General features: G+C 42.0%; 2 protein-coding genes across 2 annotated transcripts; one reads left to right on the forward strand and one right to left on the reverse strand.

Annotated features, from left to right (window-relative positions):
- Positions 1–1,365: 1,365 nt before the first annotated feature.
- On the reverse strand, positions 1,366–6,970 carry PNO1 (partner of NOB1 homolog). Its single transcript, XM_069009051.1, has 7 exons — positions 6,782–6,970; positions 6,547–6,696; positions 4,885–4,968; positions 3,295–3,355; positions 2,692–2,809; positions 2,097–2,167; positions 1,366–1,641 (listed from the first exon to the last, which is right to left on the reverse strand). The coding sequence occupies exons 1-7, from the start codon at positions 6,953–6,955 to the stop codon at positions 1,574–1,576; spliced, it is 726 nt and encodes a 241-aa protein (XP_068865152.1). The 5' UTR covers positions 6,956–6,970; the 3' UTR covers positions 1,366–1,573.
- A 58-nt stretch (positions 6,971–7,028) lies between these two features.
- DNAAF10 (dynein axonemal assembly factor 10) lies at positions 7,029–15,972 on the forward strand. The gene is made up of 8 exons (XM_069009054.1): positions 7,029–7,236; positions 8,185–8,285; positions 9,349–9,479; positions 9,941–10,042; positions 11,481–11,596; positions 11,943–12,077; positions 12,822–12,919; positions 15,033–15,972. Exons 1-8 carry the CDS (start codon positions 7,045–7,047, stop codon positions 15,238–15,240), a joined length of 1,083 nt encoding a protein of 360 aa, XP_068865155.1. The 5' UTR covers positions 7,029–7,044; the 3' UTR covers positions 15,241–15,972.
- The last annotated feature ends 697 nt before the right edge of the window (positions 15,973–16,669 follow it).

Below are 16,669 nucleotides of genomic sequence, written 5' to 3' on the forward strand. Positions count from 1 at the left end.
CTCCTCGATTATTAAGATTTACTGAAAAACTACAGGGTGCAGTCTGCTGAAAACTTTGGGATTTATTTCAGTGTTTCAAGATATGTTGAGGTTCTTCAAAGGCACATCTGGTTCTCTTTGCCAAATGTTCAAAGTGGATAACATACTTTGAAATCCCTGTGGAAAGTGGTTTAAAAAACAAAACAAACCAACACACCCTAACATTAATGTAGGTGGAGATTGAAAGGCAGTTCCTTTCTCAGGAAAAGGTCTGAGGCTGGTGCTGATGACCCCAACCCTCCTTGCTGCAGGTATGCCCTTCACAGCAGCTCTGTGCTGGTGCTCTTTGGGGGTGCAGGTGTTTGGACCTTCTGGGTGCTGCCCTCTCCCTTCTGCTTCTTTGGGTCAGTGTTGATATGCACCTGATTTAGGATAAACATTAATTTTGTGTGCTCTTGCCTCACTCTCCCATATCTTTCAAGCTAATTGAAATAAATGACATAAGCAGCCAATGAACAGAAAACGTAAGTGACCAGGTGTGTGCACCTGGAGCTGCTCGAAATGGGCATGCTGACCCCTGGATAGCTCACACTGCTAAACAATGTGTGTTTAGGTAACTCAGCAAGTCTTAAAATCTGTTGACAACTGAAGGCTTCAGTCAATTTGGCTGCAGTGATAATCCCATACTGTGAAGTACTGCTCTGGAAACTTGGACACTGACCTAAATGCTTACTCAATTTCCATGTGTGTTTGATAATCTCATTTCAATTTTTGTTTTCGTTCCCAAGCCTGAACTGAATTATTTTGAAAGACACTTCACAGAAGGGTGGCTGGTGGGTTTAGGGAGGGCCCATTTTTAAATCATACTGGGAACGGGTCTTTCCAATTTCTCCCCCTACTTTTGTTGCATTATGTTACTTATGTAGCATTTTAAGGACGACACACAGGTCCTTACAGTTGTTGGTACTCTGGTACACTGGAAAGTACTTAATCTGGTGGCTCTTGGCTTTGCTAGGCTGTCCTTACAGATCATTTTTAGGAATTAAGGAATCTATACAAGTGCAGATTCAGGATTCAGTGCAAATATGTTATTTACCTCTTCATCTTCCTTTTTTCATGTGATGCGTTGTTCCAGCAGCAGCAGAGACTCGGGACAACCTGCCATTGAACTCTGTATTCCAGTTGAATCCTCCTTTCTTCAGGAAGATACTAAACCATGATGTGTGGTTACAAATGCTTAGCTCTGCCAATTCCTTTAGACTCAAAACATGAAATGCCAAGGCTTTCTGAAGAAGCAGCCTCTTAAGTCTGATGTTCAGAAAATCCATAACGAAGCAGGTTTTTGCTTGAGACTGTTCAAGTAAAATCATGTACTTTTGATATAGACACAATTTAAAATACCTTTTAATGACTAGACAGAAACATTAGGTATGTTCAAATCAGACCACATGTCCAAAGGCAGTCAGACTGCACAAACAGTCCTGGTTTTCTTCTGGGCTTCCAGATGCACCAGAAAACTGATGGCTTCTGTAGCTCTAGGCTTCTCGTGTGTCCAGGAACCTTGACTTCCAGCCCTAGTCCTTGGTGGTGCAGCTCAGAACCTCTCAGCTGCTCTGCTGGCCACTGCCCTAATATTGCCATAAACTTTGGATGGAGGACTTCCTGCAGAAGAAGGCACAAATCCAGTCAGCAAATGAGATAATTTGTCACAAAAACGGATGTGTTGCACTCACATCTATGTTAAAAGTGGAGGACTGAGCCAAAGGATGAGAAGGATAGTCAAGGTCAGTTACCCTGTCTTACTGCAAGTGCAGAGTTGAACTTCTGCTTTCAGAGTGGATTGCCCCCTTGGCTTTCAAGACCCCTTAGGGAATGCTGTAACTAAATAAAAAAGCAGAACATCTTTCTGCAATGTGGCAAGTTTCGGAGCCAGAAAGCAAGTCCTGGATTCTGTGCTTCTCCTCTAAATTTTTATCTTAAGAGCAACAAGTCAACTGCCAGCAAGTTACTTGCTCCAAATGTAGGTGTGGGCAGGCCAGGGAAGATGGTGAGAGCCACAAAGCAGTTTCTCAAACTGCAAGATCTGTATGTAGTTAAGATTAGATAAAAGGACTTACCTAAAATTAGATTGCAAATTGCTGTTCGTGCCATTTTAATGTTCTGAAAAGATCCCAAAATATGAACTTTTCTGTAAAAAGTAAAGTAGCAGTAGTTAACGGAAAGCAATTTAGGAGATTACAGTTAATAGAGAGTTGGAGGCTAGAGATGTGGAATTTCATATCAGTGTACTAGTTTCTTTTCTACACTTGTAAACAAAAAAAACCCAACCAAAACCCACAAAACCTACAATGTAAGACCTGTGCTCTTCTAAATCCTTTTAAAATAGATGTTACCATTTGCAAATTTAACAGTGTAGCAGCTTCAGGAGGAAAATATTGATGGGTTGGTGAGTTCAACTTCGATTCTTCATAAGAATTCTTATGCTATGGGGAATGACTGAATGACTATGGGGAATGAATGTGCTGGTGACACTGTCATTCTCATAACAAAAGGTCAAATAACTTGTGTTCATTAAAATATTCGCCTAAATATTTTTTCTTACTACTACTCTACAACAGTTTCATAAAATTCAAGTTATCTTTGTTCCTGGCAGAGAGCATGGATTAGCTGAGGGGTTGTGCTTTGCCTAGGAGGAAGTCAGTCTGTACTTACGCGTCAGCAAGAACGATGCGTGTCCTGGTTACATTTTCTATGGTGAATTTGGTTTTTCCACCTTTCCCTGCTATTCTCCCTATTGCTCTTGACAGGTGATCTCCTTTCAAAGGTTTGACTGAAATGAGAATAGCATGCCCAGGGTAACAGCAGTGATGTGTATCCCCTGTTAGTGCTTCCCTTGGTCAAGTTGCTGGAAACAACTCATGCCAATTATTACGAAAGCAACTTCACTGGTCAACACAGACCCGTCTGGATTTCAGCTTTTTTTAACTAGTAGTGCACACTGCATCCAGTGCTGACATAGGGCTTCTGGCATGCGAAAGTCTCCTTCAGAACTGCAGAGGACGGCACTGCACTTCATGTTGAGGAAATGGAGTCAAAGTGCACAAAGTTAACACTGGTAGAAATAAAGTAGATCAGGTTTAGATCCTGCTCTACAGGGGACTACAAGGAGTGCCAGTACTACATAAAATTAGATGTTTCTGGCTTTCCTGATCCTTGAGGGCAAGTAATACAAGTGGAGCAGGGGGAAAGAAGAAAAACCCCATACTTGCAGGATGCACATGTGACTTCTTGAATGCTGCAGCAGAAAATACTCACCGTCTGTAACTTCAAATGACTCTAGAAAAAGATCATCTAATCTGATGAGAGCAAGAGCATCCTAAAAGAGCAGGAGATCTGTTATCAGCAAAGTTATTTTGTTCCAGTACCACACAGTTGAAAGCTGCTGTTCTCTTTATACATATAACCTATCAAATAATAGCTGAAGTTAACTCCATGTTTTTCAACAGCAGTATAAATATTTCCATCTAGAGAACCCTACACAGCTTGGATGCCCCTGCATTCAGCCCTTCCTCCCCAGTGCTAGTGAATCCAGTACAGGTCTAGAGCAAGGAGCAGCCCCTACAACACTGCAAAAAGTGGGTTTGTTTTCTCCAATAGGCCCAGTCCTATTTAGTATCTACTGATGATCTGGATGAGGGGATTGAGTCCACCTTTAGCAAATTTGTGGATGACACCAAGCTGGGTGCAAGTGTTGATTTGCTGGAGGATAGGAGGGCTCTGCAGAGGGACTGGGACAGGCTCGACAGATGGATCAAATCCAATGACAGGAGGTTTAGTAAGTCCAGTTGCTGGGTCCTACACTTTGGCTGCAACAACCCCCTGCGGCTCTACAGGCTGGGGACAGAATGGCTGGACAGAGGCCAAACAGAAAGGATCTGAGGGTGCTGGTCAACAGCTGACTGAACACGAACCAGCAGTGTGCCCATTTGGCCAAGAAAGCCAATGGCATTCTGGCCTGCATCAGGAACAGTGTGGCCAGCAGGACTGGGGAAGTCATTCTTCTGTATTTGGCTCTTGGTTAGCCACACCTTGAATACTGTGTCCAGTACTGTTTTGGGAACCCCAATTTAAGAAAGACTTTCAGATGCTCAAATGCATCCAGAGAAGGGCAACAAGGCTGATGAAGGGTCTGGAACAAAAGTCCTATGAGGAGTGGAGGGGCTCAGCCTGAAGAAAAGGAGGCTCAGGGGAGACCTTATCACTCACTACAACTGGCTGAAAGGAGGGTGTAGCCAGGTCGGTCTCTTCTCCCAGGCAACCAGTGACAGGATAAGAGGACACAGTCTTAAGCTGCGCCAGGCAAAGTTTAGGCTGGATATTAGGAAGAAGTTCTTCACAGAAAGAGTGACTGGGCACTGGAATGGGCTGCCCAGGGAGGTGGTGGAGTCACCATCCCTGAAGGTGTTTTTTTAAAAAAGGACTGGATGTGGCACTCAGTACCATGGTTTAGTTGATAAAGTCATAGGTTGGACTTGATCTCAAAGGTCTTTTCCAACCTAGTTAATTCTGTGATTCCATGAGTTTTGCACAGACTGGAGGTTATTGGCTTGAGCTTAAGCAAAATGAACAGTCTCCACCTGTGCAGAGTACCTCAGAGAGAGATTATTGCTTTATGCTTGTCTCACACAACCTATGTCCTCAGTTTCATAATTTTAATTATGTGCTTTTTTATCCAGCATTATCTTAAGAAATTGGATGTCTACTCCGGTCACAATTTCAAACATTAATTTCTAGAAAACCACCTCAGGATTTTTCTTTATTTATTTCTTACTGTAATTTGCAGAAAGGTCAGGAACAGGTCAACAAACTGGAGCAATCTCACCATCTGGTTGTTGGGAGACTCACCTCTACTTGAAACCCAAGTATAAAGGCTTTCACAAAATCAGCTGCTTTCGTCAGAGCACTGAGATCCTTTGTCTCTTGACAAGTCTACAAGACAAGAAGTTATGTTTGCAAATTAAGACCAGGCAAGTTAGGAGCAGGACTTAAAGATCAGCCTTTGCTTGGAGGGGAGAGAAGAGAGAATCTGCTGAAAATCCACACCACCACTGACTGAGGAAAACCCTTTTGGTGGAGAAAACCCAAAACCAATGCAAACTAAACTGCAACAGCAAAAAGCAGAAAAAAGAGGATGATGATGGCAGGAGAGTTATTCTAATGACAGTATTCTAAAGATACCTTAACAGGTGAATGAAACTCATTTCAAAGTTTTAGATTCATGATGGATATGGACAAAATGAAATCAGCTTGATGAAGAACAAAACTACCTTGCTTTTCACCAGACATCATTTCATATCAAAAAGTGGTTTTAAAATCCCAGGGTTTTCTCCTGCACAGTTATTGAGTGAAACTGCGGGGGTTTCTGCTCCCCCCTACCTTTCCCCTGAAGTTATTTTTAGGAAGTGTAAATAAGGGATAATTCTGTCACCTTTCCTCCAGTTCCTGCCATCAAACTTGTGATAACATTTCATGGTTAGGCAGCAGAATTCCTGTTGTTGTCTGTATTTTCACTATTACATTGGAAGATTTCATGTCAATGTTGCTCATACAGTAAGTTTTATGTCAAAACTTTGGATATGCTCTTAAAAACTCCTAGTGTGAACATTCCTCAGGAAGAATAAGGATAAAGAATGAGCATCTACAAGATTTACAGGTTTATATTGGTGTCTGTGCCCTAAGGTATTCCAGTGCAACCCACTGAAGAAAAATCACATGCTATTAAACTATGAGCCCTTATCATCTGCCACAAACAATGACATTAGAAGATTCAGTGCCCCCTTAAAAGATACTGTTCACTGTCAGGTAAGTATGTGGTAGCCTTAAATAGCTGGAAAATACTGAATTACAAAATCATATCTAAGACATGGATAAAAATTCTTCCTTAATGCTACAGTACGTAATTTTTTCCTACAAAAATTGAACACCGCCCCAGCTTCTGCTGGCTCCTTCTGGAACAGATTTGTATTTTCGGGTTTTACCTGCAGTAACTACTTGTCCTAAGCAATAATTGCTAGATTACACCACACAGTTTCCATTTTTCCAAGCATTATATAGGATTTATAACTTCTCTCGTTTTTAATCTGTGGACCAAGAACACCCATGAGGAGGCCCTGCTTTTCAGGAGGCAGAATCATAGAATGGTAAGGGGTTGGAGTGGACTGTAAGATCATCTAGTCCCAACCCCCCTGCCACGGGCAGGAACACCTCTCACTAAACCAGGCTGCTCAAGGCCTTATCCAGCTCGGCTTTGAACACTACCAGGGTTGGGGCATCCCTGGGCAACCAGTGTCTTACCACTCTCACAGTAAAAAATTCTTCCTAGCATCCAAACTAAACTTCTCTTTCACGTTGTACACATTACTCCTTATCCTGCCTCTACAGTTCCTTACTAAGAGCCCCTCTCCGGCTTCCTTGGAGGCCCCTTCAGATACTGGAAGGTGCTATAAGGTCTGCACACAACCTTCTCTTCCAGTTAACGGGGAAGGCAATAGGAGTTGCTCCCCCTACCTTGATCTCAACATTTCTCGTTTTCAAGTTGAACCTGATTTGAAGCTGCAGATGCTCCACGATGGGCGTGAATATCTTCATCCAGTTCTCCTTAAGCGGCGTGTACCTGTTGGCCGGCACAGGGATCTTCCTCAGCTCGCCTTTCCCAACCTGCCGGGGGCGAGAGACAGGCAGGCCGTGAGGCGGGGGACGGCGGAGAACCGGGGGAGCGGCATTTCCCCGGCGCCCCGCGTACCCCGAGCGCCTCGGCGGTCAGGGGCGGGAACGCCGGCCGCTTGCTGGGCCGCGGCTCCGTCGTGTCCATGGCAGCTCCTGCCGCCGGCTCCTCGCCGCCCGCCCGCCGCTTCCTCCGGCTCCGCCGGGACGCGACGCTGGTGAAGCCGCCGCCTGCTGCCGCCTCGGTCTCCATGTCCGCCGCGGAACACACGTGGTGCCGCTGCCGCCGGAAGGGGCTGGCGAGCGCTTCCTCCGCATCCGCCGGGGTCGGAGTGGGGCGGGATGTCGGCGGCGGCGGGTCCGGAGCGGCCGCAGGTGGTGTCGCACGTCCAGCAGGCGCTGAGCTACACCGTGTTCGATTGCAAGTGGGTGCCCCGGAGCGCCCGCCTGCTGTGCCTGGGCAGCGCCGCCCGCGGCACCGGCCTCGTCCAGCTGTACGAGCTGCACGGAGCCCGTCTGGAGCTGCTGCGGGAGGTGAGCGCGGTCTCCTTGGGGACAGCTGCCAGGGCACTTGTCCAGAACCCGGGGATAAAAAACAGGGGCTGATTTGCATGTTAAATGTGCCGATTCAGTGATACCCTGTCGGTTTTTGAGAACTGGTGACCTTATCGCTTTCCACAACTCCCTGAAAGGTTGTAGCCAGGTAGGAGTCTGTCTCTTCCCAGGCAAGACTTAAGCTGCACAGACTTAAGCTACACCAGGGGAGGTTTAGATTCGACGTTAGGAAGAATTTCCTCACAAAAGGGTTTATTAGACATTGGAATGGGCTGCTCAGGGAGGTGGTGGAGTCGCCGTCCCTGTAGATGTTTAAGGAAAGACTGGATGTGGCTCTCAGTGCCATGGTCTGGTTGATATCGTGGTGTCTGGTCATAGATTGGACTCAGTGATCTCAGAGGTCTTTTTCAACCTAATTGAGTCGGTGATTCTGTGATTGTTTACTGCCGTGTTTCCTGCGTTGTTCGTGGGTTGCGTTATGGGTTTCTGGTTTCTGCCTGTATTTAGCTTTTTTGGGTGTTTTTTCATTTGTTTGTTTGGGGTTTTTTTGTTGGTTGGTTTTTGATTGGGTTTTGGGGTTTTTTTTTTTGGTTGGTTGGTTATTTGCTTTTTCGTTTGGTTGGTTTTTTCTCTCAGACTGACCTTTGAGCGTTTGCTTGTTCTGAGGCGCAGCAGTTCCTCAGGTTCATAAGGCCCCACTAGGCTACAAACCTTTAAGACCAATAAACTGGACCCTCTGCTTTTCTGTGCACAAGGACTAAATGCGAAGCGTAGCTTGCTTTTGATAGCATTTTGATAGTATTTTGCACCAAATATCCCACGTGTGTTTTGGTGACACCTGCTCCTGTACACTCCCAAGAACTACGTGGTCTGTGGGTGTTTTTGCCTTTTCCATGTGCTGACACAGACATTTCCTTTATTTAAAAGATCGAAAAGCCCAAACCTATAAAATGTGGAACTTTTGGTGCTACATCTCTGCAGCAAAGATACTTAGCTACGGGAGATTTTGATGGAAACCTTAACATATGGTAAGCACAGATATTCTCTGGGAGCTTTTTCACCTAATGTTGTCCATGTCTGTCTGAACAGAGGCTTCTGTATGTGGCTTTTGCATGAGATGCTCTCCATGCTGCCTGTGGTTGAGACCCAGTGCAAGCTTTGCTGGCTACTGTGTTTGGACCATGCCTGTTTTGTAGAAACAACACAAAATTTCTGCACAGTGTTTAATTCAGTGCTGCTTCACTCTCATCTTCTGTGTGCAGCTACAAAAACCTGTTAAAAGCTCTGTGAGGTTGTCCTCTGAAAATAAGCTTTTGAATGGATGCATGAGTACAAACAAGAGGTTGTGTTCAACCTAAATTTAATGTCTAGATTAAATACATATTTTTAATCTTGAAGTTTCAAATGTTTCCTTTAGGTCCCTGAATTATTTGTGTAATTAATTTCTAGGTAAATTGATTATCAAATAAAGTAGTAGTGTCAAAAAAGGACTGTTTATTATCATTATTATTATATGTCAAGGAACCTGTGTCAAGGAACTACAGGTTCTTGTTGGAATAGCAAGGATGAGATGGAATAGTTGCTAGTTGAAGTGTAAAATAAAATTCTGAAGGATTCTTGAAGAATGGGAATTAGTGGGAAAGAACCATGAAACTCATGGCTGGATACAATATTCACCTTAAGTTAAAGAGCAGTAGTCAGAGCTAGGTGGGGATCAATGAATCAAGTTATTTTATAATAACTAATAGACTTACTGAAAGTAAAGCTAATTGGAGTATTTTGATCTGTGGTGTGATTAAGTTTTGAGCCCAGCATTGAAACTGGGTCTGAGATGTTGCTGTGGTGAATCCCACAACTGCCTTTACAAACAGGGAGGGCCAGAACAGAGCAAAACCTTTCAGAACAGTCCAAAGCAGTAGCCAAAGAAGGAATCCAACAAAGACTCATGGTTCTTAGTGGTGACATCCATATTTTTTCTCACCGTTAATCTGAGCTTTTATGATTTGTGCTCAAGTTTCCTTTCATTTTTATACAAATCCTGAGTGCCAAGGAAAAATGCCATGTTTTCTGTTCTTTTGTTTTCTTGCCTAGGAATTTAGAAGCTCCTGAAATACCAGTGTATTCTGTGAAAGGTCATAAGGAAATCATAAACAGTATAGATGGTGTAGGTGGCTTAGGAATTGGGGAAGGTGCACCAGAAATTGTGACTGGCAGTCGAGATGGTGAGTTAGTGAACTCTGCAAGTCTTTCCAGTTCCTCTGAGCCTGCAAGCTCTTGATGGCAGGGCACAGTCTGCCATCTGAACTAGTTACAAGCTGTTGCAACTAGTTCTTTGTACACTGTCTTTTGAACCTTGCTTGGGACCGATTTTCTGTAATTCTTCTAGAAGCTACAGATAAGCAAAAGGTACTGTTTGTCACTGGGCATGAGACAGAAGGAATACAAAGCAGAATAAATGCAAAATATCAGCTAGAGAAAATACATCATTGACAAATGCTTTCACTCTATTTCTGTTTGCTTTTGTGGTTCTTATATCCACAAAACAGAGTGAGGCTTTCTAGAATTGAAAGAGTTGCTCCTGTCTGTTGAATGGTTAGAATGAAAAGCAAAGGGTTTTCCTGGGAAGAGGAACAAAATATGACAGTGTATTCCTAACACAAAATCTATTGTCTTTCTTTCCCAGGAACTGTGAAGGTGTGGGACCCGAGGCAGAATGACACTCCTGTGGCTAATATGGAACCTGTACAGGGGGAGAGCAAAAGAGACTGCTGGACTGTGGCATTTGGTAATTGATCAGATTATGACCATTCCTCCATCTAATATGATTGTGCTTTGATGATGATCAATGTATTTCAGGATGTTATGGAATACTTTGTTTTTGTATGGATGCATAATTAGCAGGTTTTGTTTTTCTACACTGTTAAATTTAAGTGTGCTTTTTTTTTTCTTCAAAATAAGACAGGTTTTGGACTCAATCTTGATTTACCAAAATGTGAATATCGCCCTAATATCGATATCCAACTGAGACGGACAAAAACTCTCTAAGAGTTTAGAGTTAGAAAGTGAATGTTTTATTTGGCGCCAGGCTCTGTGTGGGATGGCTCCCTAAGACGCAGGGCCCCGATCCAAGCAAACATGACACCTTTTATTTCCAAGTATTATGAATATCCAAAATACAAATGCATATTCATAACATTAACACCTCCCATTCTCCGCTTCATATGGAAATGAGCTTAAATGTCATTAAGCATGCATAGTGTGTGTCCTGAATGGAGTCGGTGGTCTTGAACTGGGTCAGTGATCCCAAGAAAGATGAAGTAACTCATCTTCCTCATTTTGACCTTTTTGCCTTTTTGAACTGTAACAATGCTAATTACTTTAGTGACCTCTAAGTTTCCTCTTGCGTGACTTTTGAACGGGTTCCCACCAAGGGAGGAAATTGGTAATTGTCCTTGTTCCCTACACCAACTTATCAAAGTTTCTATTCCTCGTTCTAAGCACAGCTAAGCAAACTTAGAAATGACATACAAATGATTTGGTAATCAGTTACTAACATCTTAAAACCCATTTCAGGTCCAGCTCTCTTAACTATTTAGTTAACTCTAGCTGGGCCCAAATTCCTTCCTATTCTAACTAATTTCAACACAGCTAGCCTATAACTAAAATCTTTATGTTTCTTCTAAATTTATGTTTCAATCTCTGATCACTTTTGGTCACCATTCGTAGTTGGACTCGATCATCTTGAAGGTCTTTTCCAACCTAAGTGATTTGATGATTCTATGGTTTCACAGATAAGCTGTGTAAGCTTTATTTTTGTGCCTAGGAATGTAAAAACAGTATATCCAGCTGTGTGGTCCTGAAGGAGTGTAAATGTTGTCATGTACAGGGAACCCATCAGTGTTATAGTGTAGTTCCAATTACCAGGCATTAAGGTTTTAATTTAAGAGAAGACTCTTGAAGCTTAAGAGCTAATTAAAGAAAACAGCAATGCTTGATGTGAGATCTGCATTTTTCTTTGGAAAGAACAAGCTGCTTGTGTCCTACACAAGATTTTTCTAGACCCTTCAGGTTTGAAAACCATCTGTTTCACCAAATCTTAGTATCCCAACAGTAACTTTTTGTTGTTGTATAAATGTAAGTTGAAACTGCAGGCCTGAGACTTCTGAAATTTACAGACTTACAGAGGTTTTATTTTTTCTGATTAATTCCCTCTCTGTGTCCAGGCAATGCGTACAATCAAGAGGAACGTGTCGTATGTGCTGGATATGACAATGGGGACATTAAATTGTTTGACTTAAAGACCATGTCACTACGATGGGAGACCAACATTAAGAATGGGGTAAGAAAACCATAAAAGTATTTTTCATCCCAGCTCCTTTGTAGGATGGAAAAATTAAAGGACTCTGTCTGTGTGAAACTTACCCAGAAGACATTTCTGCTGAGATTGTACCAAGGAATAATTTTTTTTAAGTTCAGCAAGTTGTACCCCTCACACTCTTGACCAGGACAGGATGGGGTATTTTTCAGTGGATTTATGTTTTCAGATGAACTTGTTTATTTCCAAATTGGTGATGATGTCATTGTGGAAATAACCAATGATTAATACATATTTACAAATCACAAAACACCCATTTTTTTAACAGTTGCTAAATTACAAGATTGAATTTACCTTTTTCTATTTCCAGGTTTGCAGTGTGGAGTTTGACAGAAAAGATATAAATATGAATAAGCTGGTGGCCACATCGCTTGAAGGAAAATTCCATGTTTTTGATATGAGAACTCAGCATCCAACCAAAGGTTTTGCGTCTGTTTCAGAGAAGGTATGGGGGGGACTGAGAATTTCTTAACAAGAGACAAACCTTCTAAATTCATGCTGTCAAATTACTACAGGTGTAGTACAAATAGGTAAGAAATGCCCAGGTTACTTTATAAAACTTTTCTTTTGGTTTTGTTTTGGTTTTTTTGTTTAGTGAACAAAATCTGGTGATAATTCAAGAAAAGACACTTTTGTGGTGAAGTTCTTTAGGACTGCTGTTTTTTAGAAAAGGCTGACTTTCAAGTTAGTATTTCTTAGTATTTTCCATACTATCATTCAAAGCAGATAAGGTATTGGAGGTACTTTACTCTGAATCAAAGACTTTTTTTCCTGAATAAAATAATAAATTTTATTTATTTATAAATAATTTTGTAATAAAATGTGAAAATAGCATTTGTTGGTCATTTAGTGCATTTAAGCTTTTCCTTGTGGACATTTGCAAACAGATATGCATTAAGTCAGAGGACATGTGTTGGGGTTTTTCCCTAAGTGATTTCTGTTGCTGTATGATCTTGCTGTGCCCTGGATGAGGTTTGACTTGTTGACTGTTTGTTGTGTTTGCACTGTGTTTGTAGTATATTCCCTTCCAGTAATGATTTTAAGAGATACAATACAGTGAAATTAACCATCCATCATGAGAAGGCTGGGCTCTTTTCATACAAGTGATCTGTGTTTTAAGATTCTGTGTCCTTTCCTATGAAGTTCATCTCCAAATGACTTCTGTATAATGCTGATTTCTTTTTATTAGGCACAAAAATCTACCATTTGGCAGGTTCGGCACCTGCCACAGAACAGAGATATATTTATGACAAGTGGAGGATCTGGGAGCCTTCATCTGTGGAAATAGTAAGTGATCACTTCTCCAGCCAGGAGTAAGAAATCAACCATTTAATGTTTTAAGAAAGAATCTTTGTGAAAATGTTGAGTGGGGTCCTGCTTCCACCCTCAGACTATCTGGTTAAAATTATTGCTTACAAATGCAGTAGAAAGGTGATTTCAGTGTCAGTACTTGATCTGGAATCTTGAATTAATCCCTAAGAGAATGTGACAGCACAGGTGAATCTTGTCCTTGTTGTCTTAACATAAGGAAGATCTAATTATATCCCTGGTTAACAAGGTGATAAATGGAAAAAAAATGGTTTCTTAAAATTTTCATATGGTAGCAGTTCCATCTGAGAAGAAAATGGAAAGCCTTGGCTTTTAATGAGTCTTATGTCTACATCTTCTTACATTACATGGAAAAATACTTTAATTGTCCTAAATGCAATGAAGCTGGTACATTAAGCTTCAGAAGCATAGTTGTGATGAAATTTTTCTGCCTATGTGTCGCGGGTTGGGCTTGTAACTGGGCGGAAACACCAATTTATTGTAGTGGTTTGGCCCAAAATACTCATTACTGTTTATCTTCTGTGAGGTAAGAATTAGGAGAAATGCAAAGCAGGCACCAACTTTGAAAGAATATAAAGAAGTTTATTAACAGACCTAAAAGAAGGAAAAAAAAATTATACCACCTTCAGAACTCTCCTCCTCCCCCCACCTTCCTCCCTTCTCCCACTGACAATGTAAAGACAACCCTTAAGATGTTCAGTCTGTTTACCACTTCCATAATAACCTTGTTCAGTCCATTTAGAAAGAGAAGTCTCTTCTTGCTCGTGCTATGAAAACATTATCACAACGAGACAGCCACCCACTTCCAAATATTGTTCAGTCCATTTAGGAAGAGGAGTTTCTCTGCTCGCATGTGAGTCCCTTCCCCCGACTTGCAGCTTTTCCCGCAACTGCTTTCGAGGGTCCACTCTTGAAGTTTTTTGGGGTACAATTTTAAGGTTGAGCCATTCAGAAACAAATAACAGAGGCCCTTCTCCTTCCCTGGGAGCAAAGGGTCTTCCTCATCTTCATCGTTAGGACTATCTCTGGGAGCATCTCTAGGAATTGAGGTTTTCTCCTTTCCCATTTGGAGGAAAAGTCCTCATCTGGTCCATCTCTAGGAACTGAGGTTTTCTCCTTTCCCGTTTGGAGCAAAAGTCCTCATCTGGTCCATCTCTCCCTGTCCAAACTTCTCATGAAATTACAGCTGTGTCAGCATCTGCCTATCTCAGCACAGGTGCTTTTGCTTACAAGTTGAACACTCCACCCCCCATGTCTTCATGAAATTACAGCGGGATACTCTGATATATCCTAGCTTCACAACAGAATTTCAGCTTTAAGCATCTCCTCACTCTCTTCCCTCAGGTTTTCAGCTCTTCACAGCACTAAAAGGGTTAATCTCACCTCGGCCTTGCAGCTTTGCAGCTGGAATGTTGAATTTTTCTTATCGCAGTGGAGAGGGGGGGAAGCCAAGCCTCTCCGTCTGCCCACGGCAAGGCAGTGGCAGGGGGTTCCATGGCTGAAACAGGTCCATCAGCTCCAGGCTGGCCGTGGCCCGGCCCGGCCTGGCCCAAGCAGGGCCTGGCTGGGCCTGCTGGCCCCCACGCAGGGCCCGCAGCCACCTGTCCCAGCGCCGGAAACGAGAGAGAGCTTGGGGGGGGGAGTTTGTCTATTCTTAAGTGTGGATCACAGAGGCAGTCACAACTTTAAGCGGCTTAAAGAATTGTGCATATTCAAACTGGCCATCTGATAGGTTCTATCAGGTCCCAGAGGAAGCTGTAAGCACCCCTTAGCAAGGACATCCCTTCCGGGACTAGGCTTGCTAACTTACGACACTGTGGCAAAAGCCAACCAGTTAAAAAATGAAGAGGTATAGGGCAGAGGTGTCAGGATTTAAAATTTCGTACCTCCTTTTTTCTTCCATGAAATACCTACTAAAGGATGCAGTGTAGATACAGCTGGATATGGTTATTCATTACTTTCAAGACATTTATTTGCCTTATCTATAGAGCAGGACATAAAGAGGATGATGATGTGTTTTTATCAATAAATTTCTAAGTACTTGTTTTTGTTTTACTTTTCTCATTGGCAGTGAGTACCCAGCCCAGCGCTCGAAGAAGGATTCAGAAGGATCTGAGATGGGGGTGGCAGGGTCTGTTAGCCTCTTGCAGAATGTGACACTGTCAACACAGCCCATCTCTAGCTTGGACTGGAGCCCTGACAAAAAGGGACTGTGTGTCTGTGGGGCCTTTGACCAAACTGTGAGGGTGCTGATAGTTACGAAGCTTAACAAAATTTGACCAGAAAACTACAATTTCTGATGAGAAAGCAGTATAGTTTGCAGTCTGTAAATATGGGAGGGGGAGCCCTTCTGTTTCTAATTTAATTTCTTCCTTAATAAAACTGGATTAAAGAAATAGAAGCCAGATCTTTCTATTGAAAGTTCAGATACGTGCAGTTAGAGTTGTTTGGCTGATTGTGCTGTGATGACTTGAAGTTGCCTGGGCACAAAATTTAACCTTCTAGAAATGTGAATTCACACTTAAAATAAAATGTGCCTTTTTGTTAGCACAACTCTGTAATTTCAGAGTTCACTTGGGTTTGTGTTCAGTTTATTCATAGTGTAAATCTCTTCACACTTTTTAAATGGTTTGGCTTTCTTATATATAGCATTGTCCATGTGCATTCATGCAATGGGAACTACTGCAGCAACTTGTTGTGTTATGGGATGTATTAATTAGAATGGTTGTTAAAGTGACTTAGGATTCTTTAATGCAGTAGAGAAATGATAACAAAGGCTGAAATATTCAGGTTTATTGGAGTAAGGTTTTTATTGAAGATCATACTGAAATTAAACTATCGAGCAAAATGCACTGTTTTATTGTTTTAGTTGGGTTTCCTGTCAAGTTTATATGTTCAGTTGTTTTTATATCTCTTTTCAACTTGATATTCTACAAATAAAATTATATGTAGTGTTTTCTTAATATGAACAAAGTATATTATTCAAATATCCAGAGATTTAGAGAAGTAATGTATAGAAAAGCCTCACAGACTATTAAACCCTAAACTTTGTGGAATGAAGAAATCCTTCATGCTTGTGTAGCAGAGGGTGGGCAGGAGGAACATTACAGTAGACCATAAATGCAGCGTGTCTGTGGAAGTCCTTGGTTTCAGTAGGTCACCAATACTCTCCTCTAGCTTGTCTACAAACTTAGGTTCTTGTATCTCAGGTTTAGCAAGGGCCAGCAGGGATGAAAACACAGGCAATGTAGGCTAAATATTTTGTGGGTGACAAAGATTTATGAGATTCAGCTGTCTTCCCTAAGACTTGATGGTTTGCTTTCAAGTGTAATATTTAGTATATGATTTTTTTGACCCAAGTAATCCCATCTGCTTTTGTGCATGGTGTAATGTTGAGAGCATATCCTGGAATTATTTTAAATGTTGTCCCTCTTAGGATGCATTCCAGCAGGAGGGAATAGGGGGAACCATTACTCTGCACTCTTGGCTGCAGCTTGCGTTGGGGGTATGGTATTCAAAGAGTTCAAGTGCTTTGAATCTAAAATGCACTGTTCAAAGACAGCTTCCATTAGCTTTGTGCTGTAAATAAAATACACACATTGAAAGGTGTGAAAGGCAGTGGAAATTGGTGGAAATATGGTTTCTGAGTCAAGCACAGAGTAAGGGAAGAAAAAGCTCTCAGTGTAGGTAGCTGCAAGGGAAAACAAA

Source organism: Aphelocoma coerulescens, chromosome 3 (genome assembly GCF_041296385.1).
Source record: "Aphelocoma coerulescens isolate FSJ_1873_10779 chromosome 3, UR_Acoe_1.0, whole genome shotgun sequence".
Taxonomy (NCBI): Eukaryota; Metazoa; Chordata; class Aves; order Passeriformes; family Corvidae; genus Aphelocoma; species Aphelocoma coerulescens.